Source organism: Pagrus pagrus, assembly GCF_965226575.1.
Source record: "Pagrus pagrus genome assembly, chromosome: 1".
Lineage (NCBI taxonomy): Eukaryota > Metazoa > Chordata > Actinopteri > Spariformes > Sparidae > Pagrus > Pagrus pagrus.
The window spans coordinates 13,508,714-13,530,251 of NC_140185.1; the positions used below are offsets into that span (position 1 = coordinate 13,508,714).

The following is a 21,538-nucleotide window of genomic DNA, read 5'->3' on the forward strand; positions in this document are numbered from 1 at the left end:
TTGTGTCCTGATGTCAGTTGCCTATTTCAGATGTATTTGCGTCTCTTCTGTAATTGATTTAAGCAGAAAGAAATCTAAAATGTCTTAAAGTACATTAACCACAAAAATGGAAATAACTCCAGCCCAGTCGGCAGAATAATATGTTGGCATTTTACATGTCTGCCAAACACTGATATGTTAAATTATATTCAAATTACATGTAGACAAGACAGCTGCCAAGCCACAGCCCACTGTTTGATATGGTGTTTCACTGTGTGTTGTTAGCGGCAACAAAACCAGGTATTTTAAGCCAAAACATGATCAATTCTTCAGTCTCCCTAACCAAGTGTTTTTTGGACATAACATAACCAGACCATAAGCAGCATTGTCACAACATAAATTGGAAACTAAATCTGAAGAAACGTAAGGTTGCAACATAAATAAATGTAAGTTTCAAAATATCAACTCGTCGAGACAAAGGATTTCATGTGAGGCAGTGGACGTGATAACATCAAGTTGTACCCACCTCTGCAGATGTTCCAGCAAATCAAGATGGCAGACTTTAAAAAAAAGGGTTTATTAACAAAGAATGGCATGGAAAGAATCAGCAGCGTTTTTACAGAAGAATAAAATGGAAAAATATATATTTTTTTAAAGGAAACAGGAAAAACAACACAAGCAACAAACTGCACATTCAGAAGAATACTTAAATTGCTCAGCACCATTTTCTACCACAGGCTGTAGCTGCAAAACCTGACCAATATCAGTTAAAATTATTGAAGATTATTGAAAACATCAGTCTTGAATAGTCCGTCAGCCTGACTTTGCAGCTGAGTTCAGGGAAAGAGCACAAACACCGATACCTTGATCGAGCATTTGAAGCCTCAAAAGTCACTGCTATCTAAATAGCAAACTTGTTCCGGATGATCTCTCCACCCTCCACCTCCACCTGCTCGTACAGCCACTTCCGGTCGCAGCGACACTCCACTCCACACTTGCGTGAGCCACATTCGGGGCAGGGGTAGAAGCAGCCCATACAATCCACATCCAGACAGTCGCACATGTCCTTGCTGTTGGAGAGCAGGCGGCCTTTGTTGTCGTACACTCTGCTCTTGGCTCCGAGGCTCTGCCTGCATGCACGAGATGAAACATGGACGTGTATTCACTGTCATGCAACAATTTCATTTAGTTTCCTTAAAGTATTTTCCTCTTGCTGGTTTTCTTTTATCACTGTTTCAGGCTCATTTATATCCAACAAAACAAAATGATAACAGCTGAATTAAAACTCTGTATACATTTACATCCCTAATGATTCCACACCGTCAGTATACAGCACTCTGGCAATGACAATTAATATTACAAAACATTCTCTGAGGGGTAAAAACTTGGGGACAGTTTTGTCTTTCACAGCATTATGAAACAATGATCAAATCCACATTCAGCTTGAATTAATCTCATTAACAAGCCCGGTGCGCCTAAAGGAAAACGTACCCTCTGAAAACTACTACATGATTTATACAGTCAGATTGGGATGTTCAATGGATTCCAGTTGTTTCATGCAAACTGTTGCCTGCTGGTGCAGGCTTATCTGGAATGGACTACATGTTTCAAATTACACTCCTTCACTTCACTGAATAGCACAGATAAAGAGGTGAACACTGTAATGACATACTTCTATGGTACAATTCAGTAGAGATAATGAATGTGCACGCACACTGTCTCACCTGTCAGACATTTGTTTTCCTCCACGGCTTCCTCGTCCACCCTGTGACAAAGGAAATGAGTAGATTTTATTCTTAATATTTGTGTTTTTAATTGATTTATTAATGATTATGACTTGGAAAAAAAAATACTGCCAACTATTTTGTTCATCAATTAATTGATTCAGTTATTTTTCAAGCCACAACATCAAACATTTGGTTCAAACTTCTTAAATGGAAGGATTTGCTGCTTTTCTTTGTCATTCTTGATAATAAATAAAGAGTCTTTGGGTTGGACAAAATACGTCACTTTGTGCTCTAGGAAGAGAATTTTTGCAAAAAGATTTCACATTTCATAAAACCAAACAATTAATCAGTTAATTTTGAAAATGATCAGGGGATTACTCCATAATGAAAATAATGTTTTGTTGCAGCCCTTTTTGTTCATAATAGAAGTAGAAGAAGCAGCAGCAGGAACATCAGTGTGCAGTTGTGATCATGGCTCATGAATCTCAACAATGGGAACATCTTTACATTCTCGGGTTGTTTTGCGTGTCTAACAATTATGGCACCACGGGAAGTTAAATGTCACAGTTTTTTTTGTTTACAGGTTTTGCGCCATTTGCTACTTATAACTTAAAGTATCCTTGAAAAAAGGTAAAAAGTTTGTATTTAGACACGATTTAAAGTAAATGAGTTATCACATTCATACGGTGGATTTATCTACCCACAGTACTGACAACAGTAACAGAAACTCACCCTCATTCCTCCTCTTTTGTCTCTGCGTATACCGACAACATCTCTCACTCGGTCTCGCTCGACTTGTGTTCCCAATGGATTTACTACGGTTGTCTCCTTTGGTACCACTCCTCTTTTACGAAGTTCAATCTGTGGAAATATCAGTTATTTATTCATTTAATATAAAAGTAAAACAGGATGACTTGTTTAGACTGAAAAAAACTGTAAGAAAAGAATCCACACCTTTGATGAATCCTGCGTAGTGGTGAACATCGTGGGCACTGCATCCTCTCTCAGAAACTGTTTGCCATTGTAGTCCCTGAAGCAGTCGATCCGGAAATGCTCTGAGCAGAGGCAGGTGTTTGCAGTTGGGACAAAGTTTTTCATCCCCAGGCTGTGCACCCATTTGCTCGAGAGCTGTGGCTTGCTGAGCGGAAACCTGATACACAGGAGAGAGAGGAGATGGCTTCAAACCAGGCCGCAGGTTTCCAACCATCACAGCTGTTAAGGTAATGTCTCACAAACCTAACAGTAAGTGGACGCAGTTATAGGGAGGGAAATTATGCTTTCTCAGAAACATAAAGCATAATTCATAGCTGTCTTAACAACACACCAAATATACCACACCACATATGTAATTGTATGAAACCTCAAGCAGTGCACAAAATTGAACACTTACATTTTATCAAGACATCATGAGTCCGAAAGGGTTTGGTGTTTTAGTGCAGGTTTGTTGAGTCTTTGCACTAATGTCATATGTATTTCTTCATATCTTTTATTAATCATATTTGTTTCAGTGGGTTATTATTGCTACAGCCCCACCAATGCTTGATTTTTTAGGCCAATACTGATATTAGGGAGCAAAAAAAAAAAAAATCAATATAAAGACCAAATATAACCTTTATTTGCAATGATCCCTCAAATGTGTTTTGTAATGAAGGCAGGCTATTTTACTTTATTTAACAGGAAATCAATAAACTTGTCCAAAATGTCATCAGTGCACTGAAACAGTAAAGTCCACCGGGATAACGATAATCTCATTATAAGAGAAAAGTTTTCATATCGGCACTTATCTAACTGATACCTATATATCTTTTGATAGGCCAATATAATATATATAATATATAATATAATATCAGCCAACAGATACCTCGGTCAAGCTCTGATTACTGCCCAATATTACTTTATGTCAATCTTTATTACACTGCCAGAGAGCTTTTTTGTAACCATGTAAACAACAAATTTGAAAGTTGGTATGTGCTTACCTTGGTTAGCATCAACATAGAGCACCTGATACAGTTCAACTGGTTACCTGTCAGGTCTGTTCACATTATCAGGATAGTCTGAGTCAGTCATAGGTGATGAAATACAGCAGTGGACGGACAGTCTTTATGATGTATTATTGGATTTCTACTGATAGAAAGGTGGCAGGGTCCGCCACATATAAACAAAGTAAAGCAGTATAAAACTGTGTTGTCCTTTAAGGTCAGTTTGTTTATTCAGTCATTAAAACATAGAGAGTTTGTTTATTTAGGCATATAAAAATCAGTAAAAGATCTTTCTCTTCTGATTAAAATGTCTTCATCAAAACTACATAGTGCACCTTTAAATCGCAAATAGATACAATTACTTAAATGTGCGAGCTAATTTTTCATGCTCTGGTATGATTTAGCTACATTGGCGACCATCATCACTCAGTGTCCAGTAAATGCACATTAATATCAGATAAGATGCCACCGAGAGAAGTGCACGATGTTGCTGGCAGGTAACATGAGGCTGTCACAGCTCCGAGGGCAAACCATGATGCTAGCTCGGATGCACCATGAGTTAATGTTAGTTAAGCTACAACAGGACGCGCTCATTGTTAACGTTGAACATGCACTTATAACGTTACTTTAAAACTTAAAGTGGCCGGGAAGAGATATAGAGAATGGAAGTACAAGTTAGTTCATTTTAAAGCAAAGTTATTCAAGTCTGTGCTGTGCCCTATTAACGTAAGAGCTAACTAGACACTTCAGCTGCAGCGGCAGAAACCTACCTGTAAAATCGTATTTCCGACCCTTTCACAAACTTATTGTTGCACCCTGTAGCCGCACAAATGACGGGCATGGTGTCCTTTTTGTCGAAACAACGCAATAATACAAACAAAAACTGTTCTACAAACAGCTACTTGTGATTGTTTTCTTTCTTCTTCTTCCTCGGCGGACTAAAATCATGGACGTTTTCTTCGCCTGAACTTCCTGTTTGGTCTTTAGCGAGTCTGCCCTCTAGCGGCGCACTGAGGATCATCATTTTCTCTTTATCAAAGAGGAGTGAACAAAGCTGTCCAGGTCTGAGACAGCTCTGAACGTTAAAGCTGCACTGTGTAGTTTTGTGAAGACATTTTTATCAGAAGAGAAAGATCTTCGCTGACTGATCTTTTTTTATGCCTAAACAAACTTAATAAACAAACTCTCTTTGTTTTCATGATTGAATAAACTGAATAAACAAACTGATCTTAAAGGACAACACAGTTTCATACTGTTTTACTTTGTTTATATGTGGCGGACCCTGCCACCTTTCTAGCTTCAGTACTCTGGGGACCTTATTTCCCTCTGAGAACAGCTTGTTTGTTCACTTATGTAAAAAATAAACATTGCTGTGTTTGAATTATAACCTCATTAATATTGTAAATATTACTTCTCTCCAAAACTACAAAGTGCCCCTTTAAATACATTTCATACAAAACTAGCTGTTTTTGGATATCTGGAAACAATCACTGATAAAACTGTTATCTTATTGAGGTGTTATACTCAAACTGTTGGAACAGGCAAAAATACTTCATTCTTTTTTTTTTTTTGCAAATTGGAAATGAAATGGGACTGCTGGTATAAAGGGGTGGAGAGTAACCTTTACTTCACAATACTGAGGCAATGTACTTTCATTACATTGCATTTCTGCTATTCACACCGCATCTCAGAAAAATGCATATGATTGATACACTGTTTTACTCAAACTGTGACAATCCAGTAGTAGATTATTTGAGAATACTGACAGTGGCCATTCTTGTTGTATAACTATGACTTTTTTGAGTACATGTTGCTGCTGATACTTGAATTGTTTTACTCTTAAGTGAATGTTTCCACACTGGGGTATATCCACATTTACATAAGCAAGGGATCTGAATACGTCTTCTGCTACTGCTGGTATAAATATGACACTGATAGTGTTGTATCTGTGTCCAGTAATTCATCAGTGTGTGCATATACAGAGGTATAATAGATGTTTCTCATGGATTACAAAGGAAGAGGCTGGTTGTTTTTCTTTTTCAGACAAACACACTCAACCTTTCCTTTGTTATTTCTAATTTAGTTTATTGTACTGGTTGTAAGATAAGATGGATCTTTATTTATCCCTTCCGGCCTCTTTTACAATTTATGTAGCCAACCAATGACAGTAAACTTGATAGATAGATGATAGTGTACACTGAAGACTACGGGTATAAATGCACTTGTTGTAAAGTCGGGAGATCTTGTTTTATTGATGTGATGTGTCTTGTTTTTGTTTTTAATATAGTGGACATGTTTGTGTTTGTTGAGACAATTTTCCTGGCTGGACAATAAAGTTTTTCTATTCAAAAATCAATATAAAACCAATGCCTTGTTTTTGTTTTGGCAGTCATTGGTAATGTTCCATGCCATGTAATATTTTTCCTTTGGAAAGTTAAACATATTAACCTTGCCTGTAAGACTCGACACTGGGGATAAACCCTTCAGCTGCAGCTCTCAGCCTGATGTCTCCTGCCTCCTGCTGCTCCAGCCGCAGCCTGAGCGGAGCTACCCAGGGCCGCTCAGTCACATGATGCAACTACGCTGGCAAGCGAGCTAACATGCTAGCTTCGGTTGTCAAAGCCGCTGTCAACGGCCAAGAACGGACGGAGTAGCCTGCCCTCACTCACAAGTAGTCTCAAACTCGTGAAGTCTCTGGCAAGTGAATCCCTTTTGCGTTTTGTCCCGCTTGTTGTTCCCGAAATGTGAAGTTAGCAAAGCTAGCTAAGTTGAACTTGTTAAAAGGGAGTTGCCATCGCGTGCGGAGGTGTTAGCCGAACGATATTGGCCTTGTTTAGACTGACTTCGGAGCTAAGCTCACCTAATTTAACATCCCGTTGTTATTAATTGGCAATACCTGAAGGCTAACGAGTTCACGCTCGGTCCATTAAAATACGTTAACGTTAGCTAGTGTTTACAAGCTGCTTTTGTAGCTAGCCGACTAGCTGCGTTTGTTTTCCTGCCAGTTCACTGACAGTAAGGCTAGTAAAGTAACTTACCGAGCTAATGTTAGCAGCAAATCTAAACAACCACCACAGAACAGTGTCAACACGAAACTTGTCAAATGTGCTTGAAGTTGCGACTTGTTTTTCAGGTATTTAGCCTCATAACACTCTAACGAAACAACGCTGATGGTGCTGACGTAAAGTGTTTGTTGACAGCCAACGAGCTAGCCACCGAGGCTAATTGCATTTGAGCTAACTAGTTTAGCTTGACAAAGGATGCCAGGCTGTGACTGCTGGTCTTGCATCTCGCTAAATGTGTCTCGTTGTAGTGTCTAAAAGGGTTTAACTGAAAACATCTTAAACATCTCTGGTCCAACCACACAGGTGGTTTCACTTATTCCGCCTCTGTGTGGCTGTGTACAGACTTGACATCTGTTGCACCTGCTATCAGATGTCTTTTTCACCGTTTCTCTTAATTTACTGACCTCACATAATTCCCAGCACGGCTCCACCCAATGTCAACCTGAGCAGTTGTCTCTGGTGTGAAGAAGTGAAAACATCTGGGTGGGTCTGCAAGGGCCACAACCACTGACTGTACTTCTTCTTCCATCAGTGTGATGGTGGGAACATTGATCCATTTTGCACTGACTCTTTGCTTTCACATTTAAGTTCTTGCTGAGTGTGGCAGCCTGATTTAGCTTCACCGGAGGGAGTTACATCCGTTGGTACCCTGAGATTTTGAGAAGGGAACAGTTCCCACCCGGTCATGCTGACTGTTTTAATGTCTGGTACACTGACTTGGAGACATTGATGAACACTGCTTTCTCATAATCACTCTGCAAGCCACCAGCGTGGTCACTGACAGTGACTGGGACAGCTAAAGTTATTAAGAGTCTCTGCCCATTGTTTCTGATGGATCAATTCATTGTTTGGTCTATAACATGTCCAAAGATTGTGAAAAATGGGAACTATAATTTTTTTCTGTTAAAACGGTTTATTTTGTTTAGAGATACATGATATGCCTGAAATTGGAAAATATATATTATCGACTATTCATTGGTGTTTGTTGAATTTATAGCCGATGCAAAGAGCTGATTATATCAAGCCAAACTCCTTTAGTTGATTTAACCAGTGCAGCATCTACACACTTGGCAGTTAGCGATATGCGGACCATAGAGAAAAAGATGAAGAAAAGGGAGTTTCAAACAAGAAGTCTTATTAGAGCTCTGGACGATTAAATCATCCATTTTTGCTCACTACCTCTGAGCCCTTCATACGCTCAGTTGTGCGCAAACTAAAGGGTATGAACTCTTTTTAAAATACGAAAAGGTGATATTATCGGTTATCTTATCCGTATCAGCCACGACAAGCAGGAAATTATTGGTTTTCTGTATCAGTGGAAAAAAATCCATATTGTGCATCCCTAAATTTGTCCAGTTAGCAAACATACTGTAGAAGACAAAGAAAACCAGCAAATAATGTCATTTGAGGAGCTGCAACCAAAACATTTTTAGTTTTCCTCTCTTGAAGATGACCAAATGAGTAATTAATAATATCTAAATCATTTCTGATTGATTTGCTCTTGATGGACTGGTCGAGCACTGGTTGCTAAATCATCTCGATTCAGTTGTTCTATTTACACTTCTTGTCTTGTAACAAGTCACCATCAAGATATTGTCCTGGTATCACAAATGCAGTTGAATTATACAATTGTTTTATCTGAGATTTGTGTAAGATAAGAACCATCCCTGTCTTTTAAGTCAGACGCTAAGGCGACGATATCAAATATTTGTAATTAATTGTAGAAAATAACAATGACTTATCCGTTTTAGGCACAACCACGTTGCTTTATTCAGTGCCTTTCTATTGATTTTGTTGGTGTTTTCATTTAATTTGCAGCAGTCTATGAAAACATGCACATGGACAAAGGTGGCTAGCTGATAAGATGCAGGGGACATTGGACTTGAACAGAGAGATCGGGGCGGAGATGACATGAGTTCACCGGCTGAGCAGAAAGGCTTTACAACCCAAGAATGTGAATTCACCCAATAAAAGTTGATACCTTTTGATTACTACACCTATTGTGTGCAAGAACAGATGTCGGATCTTGTATAACACAAGTCGAACAAGCTTCGACTTCTGATCCGCAGTGCTGACATGGAGTTTGACATATTGATTTGTTGTTACTCAATATGTGCGTGTTGAGGTTGGTCTTTTTCTTGCAGTTAAATGATAGACACATTCAAGCTCGATGTAAGAGGTGAATGTTGATTTCAAACGTTGTGTGACACTTTTGTGACAGTGGTTAGAGCCCTAATAGATTGGGATCTCGGGCAGTGGACGACAATACTGGTTATGTTTTGAAAGAAGTGGAGAAAAGATGAGATCATCTACAGGTGTCTGGATGGTATTAGGCTATTAAAGTAAAATCGGCTGCTTAAAAACTCCAAGAGGAAAAGGCAGGAACACCACAGCCCTGTGGGGATTTAAGAGCCATGCACATGACCAATAGTAACCTCTTGTGTTCCCTCATTCACCCCCCCTCCTCCTCCCTCCCTCTGTCTCTCTATCTGTTTTCCCTCCTGTCTCCCATTGGGCATTGTAGAAAGGGACTTCTTTCCTACTCACTCGCTTCAAGATATTGAGTCACTAAACTTCCGCCCAGTGAGCCACAGGGGTTTTGGCATCCTCAAGACTCCTCAGGCAAGAAAGTCATCCATCAGCGCAGGAACATCGACAGACTGTGGTTGTGGACTCACATGAGCGAGATGGATAGGCGATAAATAAGACATCAGCTTCAGAGGTAAGGTCAGTCCGATACTACGCCTGGCACAGACTCACAGTGGCTGTTTAGTTTGAGTCAAGGGGGGTTTTGTGTTAAAATGTTTTTGTTTTCATTTAGGCATCGCTCGACGTTATTTAGGGCAAAATGCTTTGTAATCAGTGGAAACATTGAAGTAGTTTAAGGCTATTACTGAAAAAATCCCATTAGACTTGCATTCTTTCTTTAGCAAATGCACAACTATGCTTCTTGATGCCGACCTGGATATTCAAAAGGCAAACATTAGTCATACTTTGCTTCACTTTAGAGTTATAATAGCCAACATTAGGTGAGTACAGTCACAGCTGGGAAAAAAAAGTCACCAGGCGCCTTTATGTCAACAAGTGTAGCCTTCATTATTACCTCCTGTGTGAACGCTTTTAACTTGGACTGCTGCAACAATAACCACTTTCCAGGTTAACTGTTGTTCAGAAGCTTATCAGTGGAAAATTACTTCCTTCACCGCTATTGTGGCTCTTTCATGTCTTCTGTTTTATGACGGCTTTCCCCTTTATTTCTAGGATAGATAGTCTGACTTAAGTTATCTAATTTGCGTCAGTCAAGCATAATCACAGTTGGTCATTCATCCATTCCCTTTTTTTTTTGTTGTGACTGTCGTTGAGTAATCGCATTGGATCATTTTTGTAACTAGCAGTGTTGACTCTCAGGGCCTGACGTTTAGTTTTTTAAATCACAACCAGGTCAGCACCTGCTATCAGCTTTTTGATTGACATAGTTGATAGAGTAGTTGTTCAGAATTGCAGCAGTGTTGGGTAATTATATCTTATAGTTTAGTGAAGAAAAAGTGACATCACAAGCGGTTACATAATGCAACTTTGTTTACACACACGCAGAGAGAGAGAGAGAGACACAAACAGGTACTCATAATGAATGGGGCTCTTGGCAAGCTGTCCAACTTTACTGATTGCGATAGACAAATATTAGCAAACTAAATTTTGATTGTGCATTTGCGATGTACTTTATTTAGGACAACTGATTTCTAGTCTGTCAGATTTTAGCCATTTTTCTCCGTAGATGCAGAAAACAAGGTAAGTCTGGAGCTCTCAGGTCTTCAATCTGAAGAGTTTAGTAAAAGGAATGGAAGATTTCCCTTCTGTCTGTCATGGCTGTCTGTTCTTATTCAAAATAACATTTTTTCACACTTGGCAACATAAGCTGCTATCTTTTAAGCACATAGAATAAAGGTGATTTCCAGCAGCTCTGTGACACAGTCTTCACAAATTTTGAAAGTTTTGAGGCTCATTTTGATTTTGACACCTAATACAACAATGCTCAGACAGACGTTGTCCACTGTCGCCATGTTAGGCAAAACTTGTTTCTAACAGCATTAATCTTCAATAAAATCGAGGAGCTCAATGCAACAGCAAGCTCACCTAGTCTATGTTACAAATCAATGAGCAGAGCTGTCTTATGGTAAAGATGCAGGATTCTTTTGCATAAATGTGAATAAGTACGTTGATTTGTGAGATATTAATGCTGACTTGTGTTGTTAAGTGCTCTGAGTGATTTCACATTTTCAAAAGTTTAACCTGATTTAATTAACTTTCATTCTACAGAACTCGACGTTCCCATGTGGTTATTAATTCAACCTGAATTCATATCAATGAATGTAAATTGAAAATTGATGAAATAATTAGAATTGGTCATTGAATGGGTGAGAAAGTACATCTTTGTATCATATCAGCTAATAATAATAAACGTCTTTTTATGTTATAATTTTTATTTGTCACACAAATGACAGACAGCCTACATTTTTCGAACTGGGCTCTTCTTCTTGCACGCTGGCTAAGAATAGCCGAAAATCATGCATGTGTGTGTCTGCTGAATCAGTTTCCTGAAATGCGTCCGTGTGTGTCACATGACAAACTTTCATTTCTGCTTTCGCAGTCAGTTGGCTTTCCTGCTCACGCATTTATTTTAGACAGGATCTGAGTCTGAGAGAAGCACATTGTGCCGTGTAGATCATAAATGTCTTCCATTGATGTAACTCAACCACATCCCTGTTTTGAATCCACAGCCTACATTTGGTTACTATGAGCAGTCTACCACAGTGACGGCTCCTTTTAACAAAAGGGGAATTTTTGGTTTTTGGTTATACTTTGGCTCCTACTAAAACAAAGTTAGTGAAATTGCTGTCATAATTGAGTAAGATTTGTGTTTTTATTGCACAGGTACACGTTGATTTCGTTATGACAAGCTGCTGTGCAGAAGATGTCCACGCTGTCTATGACTGATATCCCAGATGTTGGTCATGGTAAGAGGAACCATTTCTGTATCAGTGCACTGTGTGAGTCAAATTGGACAGGGATCAGTTCTCTCAGTCTTTGTTTTGCTTCATGTTTGGCCAGAATATTCTCCTTGTGTGCTCTGAGTATTCGGCCTGGTCTGTTTAAGCTGTTTATTACTTTGTCAAAGGAACATGTTTGTGTGCTGAATATGCGCTCTAAAATGTATCCAAACAAAAGAGTGTCAGAGCAGAAATATAGTATACATTTGACAAAAGTAGTCACACTGTCACAAGGTGTTTGGTGGTGGTTTTGAATGTGTTTGCGTCTCCTCCCTCAGATGAGAGTAAGGTGTTTGACGGGGCCTCTGAGCTGCAGCTGGACTGCATGGTTGAGGAAAACAGTGGAAGCACCACAATGAAGCACGACGGCCTGCTGTCGCTGGCTGACCTCTCCCACCCAGATGACTTCCCCGTCCCCCCTCACAACGGCCCTTCACTGACTGATATGAGCAGCCCTCTGGCGATAGAGCCAAGTGACATTAAGCTGGATCCAGCTGCAGGTGACACATCTGCCAGCACAGGTGAGAGAGAAGTACTTACTGTTAAATGGCTGTAGTACAGAAGTTTGATGCCTCTCTCCAGAACTGACATTAACCTTGAATCTTTGAACAAATGGCACACAGCCTTTTTAGATGGAGTGCCAGATTGCTTGTCTGCAAGATCAATGAGCAGTTTCTGTAAATGTTGCTGCTTTAGTCAACATTAGTCATTGTCTGGGGAAAACAAGGCATCACTGTGTGCATCACCATTCTGAAAGAGTCGTAGCAGACGTGGCTAAATTCCAGCTTCCTTTTATGATGTGTGTGATTGTGGTCAAGATTAAGGCTGCGCAATTAATCAAAGTCAAAATGGCAGCATGGCCAAGTGCATTATCTAAAGCACAAGAAGCTGAAATTTGATCGAGCTAAAATGTGTGAGAGATGTCCTTGCCTACAAGTCTTGTAAAAAAACATGTTTGTTTGGTACAAACCCCAACAAATGTCACATCATCATGATTTTAAAAGTTTTTTCAGTGAAAATAACAACAAAAATGATCATTCCCAATTATCTGGAATCATATCGCAATATGCTTTAATATGATAGTGGTTTGTCTCTGGTGTGTGTTTCTTCTGCGTCTGTGTGTGTAATTGGACTTGTGTGACAGCTTTCACAGACGAGCCTAACCAGTATTTTTCTGCTAATGTCGTCCTAATCACAGACATGTCTTGACATTATTATGCTACAGTTGTTGACATACTTATTTTAGCTTAAAGGCTTCTTTAAATCTCTATCTTAATTGCAGAATCAGCCTTTCAAATTCATTTGAATAGTTACACACTGAGGTAGACACTAGTTTGTAAGCTACACCTGTACAGCCTAATGCAGCTACATTTTTTTTTTATGTAACTGATATTGTACCTTGTGTATATTAATGGGAGTGACGAAAATATTGCAAAACTGTAATGCAGTCTACGACTAGTTAGAGCCTTGAACAGTTGAATTAACATATCTGACACCAAAATTAAAGTTTTGGTTTGAATTGGATCAGTTGTACAAGTGTATCTAATCTAGTAGTTCAGTGTATTTACTCTGTTGTGTCCTTATTCTCAGATGCTTAAAGGTTGATGAAGTTATGTGTATTTGATTTGATTTATCTTTTCCAGTGAGCTTTTTTTCCATTGAAAAGACGTTTAAAAAATGTCTATGGCCACCTGTGAACAGATATTCAAAACTGGTTCAAAAGTGAAAGTTTTTTCACAGACTATTTGAGACGTTAAACCTTAAAGTTCAGTCGCACTTTACATGACATTGTTGCCTCTGTGAAGCACTTTGTGATGTCTCTGCTCTCGAAAAATCCAAGGGACCCTCTGCTCCAAAATCATGATAGACTATTATTGGTACATTGTAGAGGATGAAAATGCACATCCTGCAATAACCTAATGTGAATATCATTCCAGGGTAGGAGTCAGGAATCGAACCATCAAGCCGGTAATTGATGGATGGTCCCTCTAACTACGGAATACGTTGAAATTACACCTTCGTGTGGACATTTAGTCCACCAGAGCTTGGAGAAATACCTCAATACGAATCAGTAGTGTCTCTCTTTGAACCTACAACTGAACAAATAATCAAAATGTGACACATTGATTTTGCAACTGTGTTTTAGCTGGTTGAAAAGAAGGCCAAAGACGTTCAGACTGAATATCAAACGGTTTTTAACTAGAAGTCAACAGCTGGTGCTCTCTGGGTTGTTTAATTTATAAATTAAATGTTTTTCTTTGAATATGCAGATCTGGACTTGCAAGAAAGACATATGTCAGGATGTTGCTGACTCAGGGAATTTGCATTGTATATCCTACATTATGTGCTGGCGTGTTTTGCATATAGAGCCATCTCTGACCTAGAAGTACTCATCTTTTCCTCATGCTAATGAAGGTAGACAAGCAGACATGGCCCGGCTCCAGCACACATCTAATAACCCTCTGTATACAGATTACTGCCTCTGATTTCCCTTCACTGAAATTGTTGAAAGTGCTTAATTTGATGTATTCCCTCTCTTTTGTGTATAGATGGTCAGCCAGTGAAAAGAAAGAAAGGTCCTGCTCCGAAGATGCTTGGCAATGAGGTGTGCAGTGTATGCGGTGACAAGGCCTCTGGTTTCCATTACAATGTGTTGAGCTGTGAGGGCTGCAAGGGCTTCTTTCGACGCAGCGTCATTAAAAGTGCCCAGTACTCCTGCAAGAACAACGGCCGCTGCGAGATGGACATGTACATGCGCCGCAAGTGCCAGCAGTGCCGCCTGCGCAAGTGTCGGGAGGCGGGCATGTTGGAGCAGTGTGAGTGTCAGCATGCCAGATGAATCAGAGATGGAGAAAATTTTGATTTCACTGCAGTTTGGCTTATGGGGTTGTAGCTGTGGGAGAAAATCACGAGTATAAAATGTAACATTAAGCGTTAGTCAAGATGTGCATCCCTCTTTGACCTGTAGGTGTGCTCTCCGAGGAACAAATCCGACTGAAGAAGATGAAGAAGCAGCACGAGGAGGAGACGGCCCGCTCGTCCACGGTGGTCACCCCCACCCCTCCGCTCGAAGCAGCCGCACTGGATCCACAGCAGCAGGAGATGATTGAGAAGCTGGTGGCCATGCAGAAGCAATGCAACAAGAGGTCGTTCCTTGACCGGCCAAAAGTCACAGTAAGAGAACATATGTAGAATTGGGTTTTGACCAGTTAAGGGCCCCTCATGTGATTTTTTTGCCGAAGTCAGTAGGCCTACTTAAAACGGCCAAAGAAACCAAGCATGAATACCTTCAAACTGTTTGATGTTTGTGGCAGTAACAATTAATCTGGACAATAAAAAAGCTTCCCTGAACAGAATAAGTAACAGGGGCTACATTCAGAGTAGATATTCAGTGTGGGTGGCCAGTATTCTTGCAGGACATGGCAGCTGTATCAGAAAAAATAGCCTCTGTAGAGACAAAATATCATGACTGTGCTGAGGTGTGGAGGTACATTGAGAGTCACAAACATCTGTTGTCAATGGTCAAAGACTTGATATGAGCATCTCTGCTTTCCAGGTTCAACTTAGCATATGTTGTGTCTGTTGCTTTGCTGTTGAAAACCCATCAGGGGATGTTTATTATTTGTTAACCAGTTCATACATTTGTGTGTGCGTCCAACAGCCGTGGCCACAGAGTCAGGACTTACAGAATCGAGAAGTGCGTCAGCAGCGCTTCGCCCACTTCACTGAGCTTGCAATCATGTCGGTCCAGGAGATTGTGGATTTTGCTAAGCAGCTTCCTGGTTTCCTTGAGCTCACAAGAGAGGACCAGATTGCTCTACTGAAGACATCTACCATTGAGGTTCGTGTTCCTGTAGCTTTAGATTTAAAATGTTTGCTTAGCTCTCAATGTAGGTACTGCAACTGTACATAACTTACTTGAAATCAGCACTTACTTGATTATGTCACAAGTAAACTAATACACAATTGACTCTTTGAAAAATATGGCAGTAAGGTCTTAATTTTTTGCAGTTTTGGCAGACAAGACAGTAGATGCAGAGTAGACATTCTCTAATTGCTAGTGGCAAAAACTTTGAATATCTCTGCGTATCAGTTAGTCTTAGTTTGGCTGCTTGTTAATATTACACTTAACAAGATGTGTTTTTCTTCCTCAGATCATGCTGCTCGAGACATCTCGGCGGTACAACCCTGCTATTGATAGCATCACGTTTCTGAAGGATTTCAGCTATAATAAGGAGGATTTTGCCAAAGCAGGTAGATTTGCTAATTACTTCCTGTCAAATTTTAAGGGAAGATATAAACATTAGGTATGATATAAGATGATAACATGTGTTTCACCTGTCTTGCGTTTTTTTTTAGCTTTTTTTCAACCATCATGCCTTAATTATTGCAGCAACTAGACAGTCACCATTAGATATGAACTACAATATATTAATATCATAAATGCTGTGTGTAGTTGTCACAAATGGGTATATTTGATATGTAATCTATATAGAAAAAGAAACATTTGATGCTCTTGCTTTATTGTTTCCGATAACAATACTCCTGCTAAGGAAGCCCTAAAGCACACAATGTATTATTGCACCACATTTCCTCTTTAAAGTGACTAAACGCTTCCTTCTCTCTCTCTCTACTCTCACCTCCTCAGGGCTTCAGTTCGAGTTCATTAATCCCATCTTTGAGTTCTCAAAAGGAATGAACGACCTGCATCTAGACGAGGCTGAATACGCCCTGCTCATCGCCATCAACATCTTTTCTGCAGGTCAGAATCATAAACTACACAACCTGCAGTGAATCCTAAGTATGCAGGGCTCAAAGTGAAAGTATATTTAGAGCTGATGCCGTCACTGTCAATTATTTCTAATAATCTGTAATAAAAGATATTAACAGGTGTCTTTTTTGTTTGGTAAACTCTGTTTAGATCGGCCGAATGTGCAGGATCATGATCTGGTGGAGCGGCTGCAGCAGCCCTATGTGGACGCACTGCGCTCTTACATCATGATAAAGAGACCAAATGTAAGTGCTCAGTGGTAACCTCTTTGACCGGCAGTATGTCAGCATGACCGGCTATAGTCATCACAACAAGCACATTGGGTCAGGGCTGAGGTCAGAATGGTTAGAACAACAGTAACAGAAAGTGAATGAGAAAGACATTTGCGGAAACTTTTAAACTGTTTTACTGTTTAGTGTTTTAAAAATGTGTTTCAATGGTTTCCTCAGGATCACTTGATGTTTCCCCGTATGCTGATGAAGCTGGTGAGTCTTCGTACACTAAGTAGCGTCCACTCGGAGCAGGTTTTTGCACTTCGCCTCCAGGACAAGAAGCTTCCCCCGCTGCTATCTGAAATCTGGGACGTCAATGAGTGACTGCAGACCTGATGTGGCTGTGTGAAGACTGAGACAGACATTGCATTGAGCAGGAACACTGACTCCTTTCTGCCCATCTGGTCAGGGATTGGTTATAGTGTTTTTTGTTTTTTTTTCCTGTGGGAGGAGAGCGTCATTGCCCTTTGCTCTCAAAAAGACTGCTAAATGGTTTTGTGTTCATAAGGAGCAACATGAACACCTAGTTTTCTCTGAGCGATTTTGTTGTTTTTCTTTTTGTGTAGATGCTGACATGATTGTGGCGACGTTAAATACCAGCATCAGGCTCTTTAGCCAGTTATCTCTGATTTAATATTTGTTGAAGTTATGTTGATCTCTAGTGCAGTTCTGTACTCATCCTCTAAGAATTATAATGCAAAATTTCTGAGCAGGTCTTAGCTGTGGCTATCTCAAACATCAGGATTACAGCTGCTCGTTCAGTTGAAATAGTGATTTTTGCAGTTGTGCAATAGGTGGAAAAGGATAAGCATGAGCAGACCGATATCTGCTGTTCACTTTATTGATGTTCGGGTAAAACAGTAGGCCATCTGGCTGGTGTTGTGCATAGCGATATGGCAACAAATAGTTTGTGTTCCTTTTGGCGTAAGTGCAGAAATCAAAAGGTTGGTGTAGTCGCTCAGGTAAAGTAATGTGAAGTAGACCTCTGGGAACTGGAGGCTTCTTTAATTTCTATTAGATTAGTTTTCTTCCAAGTGCATAAGGGACCCTTTTGGTCATTTATAGATGCCCATTAACTTTCATGTAAATTGTATATTTATTTTCACAAGAAAACTGTATAGAGTGCACCGATGGAACGTATCCACAATATTGTACAATCACATACTAGCGCACAAGAAGGTAAACCTCACTGCAGGTGGCTGGCAGACTGCGCCCTCATTTACAGGAAATGGTGATGCGACTAAATCTTTCTCTTTCTTTTTTTTTTCACACAGAGCACTGGTACCTTGAAATAGGTGGTACTAATGTGTCCTCAAATTCCATGTAAAGATTAAATGTTGTTTAACAAAGAAAGTCAAACCATCATCTCTGTGAGCCTCCTTTCAAATGCATAATATCCCACTCTGACAAAGTTGTATTCTTAAATCAAAAACGAAACGATTGCTTCTATTAACACCTTACTCGTCTTTATGTTCATGTGAGATTTATTCATTTCATTACAAGGCAGTACAGTTATTTTCATATTTTGATTCTGTTTATTAACACAAGCTTTTAGAGGTGAGAGAAATGTACAAGCAACATGCGTGTAGTTTGAACAAGATGTAGAGAATTTCACAGGCTTTTATTTTTGATAATATACTGTATGAATGATACTGAGGAAAAGGTGTACAGCTGAATATTCACTGGAAAACGAGCTCAATCTAAAGGTCTACCTGTTTTCTCGAGTGTCTTCCTCGAAGGGGCACTCGACACTAACGGCTTTAACTGGTCAAATTCTGGAAATCCTTGGTAAAAACTGTACCAAAATCTTTATTAACAGGGAGCAGAGAACAGGAAATGAGTAGAAACAAAAAGTTATTCATTATGATGAAAAGTACAGACTTTTTAGATGTTTATATTTATGCTGTGTTTTCCATGCATTTTCCTGTGCAGTGTAAACTTGAAATGCGTAATGGATGATAAAGGAATGTCAATGCAAATTCAGAATTGTGAAGTTTATTCTCTCTTCATACTCAAGAGGGCTGAAAACTTGACAACATGTCTTTGAAGCTTGTTTTTGAAATGATGGTAAATTAAGTGCCAGTTAAAATCAGGCATTATAAATGATTGTAATTTGTTTTTCTCCACCCTCAGCTACAATTTCTTAATGGCTTTTAATTAATAAAATTGTATTTAACAGCTAATATGTTACATGACTCTTGACATAAGCACAGAAATACAAATGCGTTCGACTCTGAGTTGTCCTCAATTATCATAACAAGCAGGACGAGTGTTGATTTGATCCATATAAGATAATCTTCTGATGAATCTTATCTTGTGTGTTTTGATCCTTTGGTTTTCAGTGTCAGACTTGTCTTTTTTTTACTCTTCATCCACCACCATGTCTGTATTGCATAATGTTTTTGTTTAAATTAATGGCTTGCTATGGATCCCAGATGTTAAAACCATGTTTTTTGAAAACAGGCCTTTCTTCACAGCAGACATTTTGACTTGTCACAGTAGGAAAAGCACAGGTGTTAATGATATTTTTAAAAAAAACAAAAGAATGGCTCTATTCTATCCAAGTATTCCAGTAAGCCATGTGGAGGGTTAGCCACCATGCAAAGTAGCAGGACGCTAAAGCAGCCATTACTTTTATCATTGACACATGTGCTCCTTCTATTGTGACATGTTAAAATGTCTTCCATGACAACGAGTTATTGTTTTACATCCCTGCTGATTCGACAGGACTGGAGCATGTGTCTTTGGACCCAGGCTTAATCTTCAGGATAAATTCACCCGATGAAAATTCATTATCTACTCAATGCTGAAGGAAACTTGGGTGAAGTTTCATAGTTCAAAAAACCTTTCTTGAGCTTCACAGCAAAACAACGTTGCAGTATTCTAAACAACTGAAGTAGATGGGGACTTGTTTTAAAACATAAAACAATCTTCTGAAGGAAAAGAAAATGGAGCTCGTCTGGTGTAATCCACATTTCCAGAAGCACTGAAATCCCTAATTGATTTGAAAAGATGTTGTCTCCACCCTTTTTGGTCGAAAATCTGCCCTGTAGCTGCCAACACTATAACTTGTATCCCAGATGAAGTGGGTGCACAAGTTTAATTACACATAGAGGGTGTAAATCAAGGCTTTTTAAATCAATCTGGGATCTCGGGCTTCCGGAGATGTGGAATTATGCTGGACGAGCCATTTTATGTGTTTTTCTTTCAGTTTTCTGCTGTTAATTTCAAACAAGTCCCCATCGACTTCAACTGTATAATGAAGAATGCTGCAATGTTGTTTTGCTGTGAAGCTCCAGAAATGTTTGGTTGACTTCAAAACTTTACCCGTCTTTCCATATTCATGATGGTCAGTAGATAATGATTGAATCTTCATTTTTGGTGAACTTACCCTTTAACAAAATAAGCATTAAAAACATGTATTGGTGAGTTCACTGCATAGGTTGTATTTGCTATTTAATTATGACATAAATCATGGTGGTGGCTAATCTGAGCCATAGATTGACTTCTTCTGCTGGGTGCTCTAGCTGGGTTAACACTGGTTGATTTTAAAGACTGACCTCTTGCAACAGAAGATGAAAGACTGTAAATGGAGCTCCACCTATTGGTTGGTTGAATGAATACAAACAAGAGGATGTTTTCCTTCCACCTTCTTTATTGTATTAACACTGGTACAGTATGTTCTTGAGCCTGCAAGATCATCACTGAAACAATAGGAACCACAGTGTTATTCTTCCTCTCCCCCAACAGTTGCTCAAAAAAAACACCTGACCTGGCTCCAGTTATGCAATTGTTTCTGCTACTGGAAGCAAGTGTGGTGCAGTTATACGAGACAACATGAAGAGTTTTAAGTTTCATTCCCATTAATCAAATGTCAAAATTGTTAGCAGTTAACTTAATTATACTCACAGAGTAAGAAAGAAGATCCAGAGGCACACATGAAGGCAAAAGTCAATGGTGCCCTGGTATTTCCTGACCACGTTTTGTATAAAAACCTTTTTGCCTTCCCTGTCAAAATTTGATCTACTTTTTTATTGATGCTCTAAAATGGAAACATGTTTTTGTTATTGATTTTCTTACATCCTTCTTGTTTGTATCAAATTAATCAATATTAAAAGAAGCAGATTAAAGTGGAAGTGTGCAGCATTTTTAAAACGTACCAGTGATTGGTTGAAGTTGACTGTCTTTTGGGTCCCTTTGCAGTGTAATGTGAGGTTTGCTTTTGGATTTTAGTTTGCTGCTTTTATGCTATCTCTAGCGAAACACTGACTATTCAGTTTATAGTGGCCTCTGTGATACTAGGGTGAATTTTCCACCATAACCCCAATTTGTAATGGTGTGCTGAACTCTGATCAAATGTGCAAAAAGCATCAGTTGTTGACTCTTACAGTAAATCTTTTTTTTTTTTGCGACTGTACATTCTATGTTTATGCTGTAGGTATCAAGTTTAAATGTATTGTATATACTGTATTTGTCATCTGAGCTCATGTAATTCCTGTCTTCAAAGGGTGGCACTGTAAACATTATTGATATATAGAAATGCAAACCTATTTTAATACTGTAACTCCTGAAGACCTTCTGTTTTGTATGTACAGTATATATTAAAGCTACGCTGTAGTGCTGATACGTTTGGAATCAAAGTCACTTGTTTTTTTTTTTTGTGTTGATGTTCAGGGACTCGAACCTAACAAATTGAA

At 39.2% G+C, this 21,538-nt stretch overlaps 2 protein-coding genes across 3 annotated transcripts; one reads left to right on the top strand and one right to left on the bottom strand.

Moving 5' to 3' along the window:
- Positions 1-526: 526 nt before the first annotated feature.
- Positions 527-4,658, bottom strand: arl14ep (ADP-ribosylation factor-like 14 effector protein). The gene is made up of 5 exons (XM_084349976.1): positions 4,456-4,658; positions 2,661-2,856; positions 2,439-2,567; positions 1,704-1,744; positions 527-1,109 (listed from the first exon to the last, which is right to left on the bottom strand). The coding sequence occupies exons 1-5, from the start codon at positions 4,524-4,526 to the stop codon at positions 881-883; spliced, it is 666 nt and encodes a 221-aa protein (XP_084206102.1). The 5' UTR covers positions 4,527-4,658; the 3' UTR covers positions 527-880.
- Positions 4,659-6,143: 1,485 nt separating this feature from the next.
- On the top strand, positions 6,144-21,467 carry nr1h3 (nuclear receptor subfamily 1, group H, member 3). 2 transcript variants are annotated; one of them, XM_084355371.1, is made up of 11 exons: positions 6,144-6,382; positions 8,569-9,477; positions 11,683-11,765; positions 12,077-12,319; positions 14,348-14,614; positions 14,767-14,972; positions 15,460-15,639; positions 15,953-16,052; positions 16,447-16,560; positions 16,720-16,814; positions 17,019-21,467. In XM_084355371.1, the coding sequence occupies exons 3-11, from the start codon at positions 11,723-11,725 to the stop codon at positions 17,163-17,165; spliced, it is 1,395 nt and encodes a 464-aa protein (XP_084211497.1). In that variant the 5' UTR covers positions 6,144-6,382; positions 8,569-9,477; positions 11,683-11,722; the 3' UTR covers positions 17,166-21,467. The 2 variants fall into 2 exon arrangements, with proteins under 2 accessions (XP_084211497.1, XP_084211496.1); XM_084355370.1 differs by having other exon boundaries at positions 8,569-9,472.
- The last annotated feature ends 71 nt before the right edge of the window (positions 21,468-21,538 follow it).

Coding starts and splice junctions, on each gene's coding strand:
- arl14ep (XM_084349976.1), bottom strand. CDS start 4,526: ATGCCCGTCATTTGTGCGGCTACAGGGTGCAACAATAAGTTTGTGAAA. Junction 2,568..2,660: donor CTACGCAGGATTCATCAAAG/GTGTGGATTCTT, acceptor ATATTTCCACAG/ATTGAACTTCGTAAAAGAGG. Junction 1,110..1,703: donor GGAAAACAAATGTCTGACAG/GTGAGACAGTGT, acceptor TCGTGCATGCAG/GCAGAGCCTCGGAGCCAAGA.
- nr1h3 (XM_084355371.1), top strand. CDS start 11,723: ATGTCCACGCTGTCTATGACTGATATCCCAGATGTTGGTCATG. Junction 15,640..15,952: donor TGAAGACATCTACCATTGAG/GTTCGTGTTCCT, acceptor TTTCTTCCTCAG/ATCATGCTGCTCGAGACATC. Junction 16,815..17,018: donor TCATGATAAAGAGACCAAAT/GTAAGTGCTCAG, acceptor TGGTTTCCTCAG/GATCACTTGATGTTTCCCCG.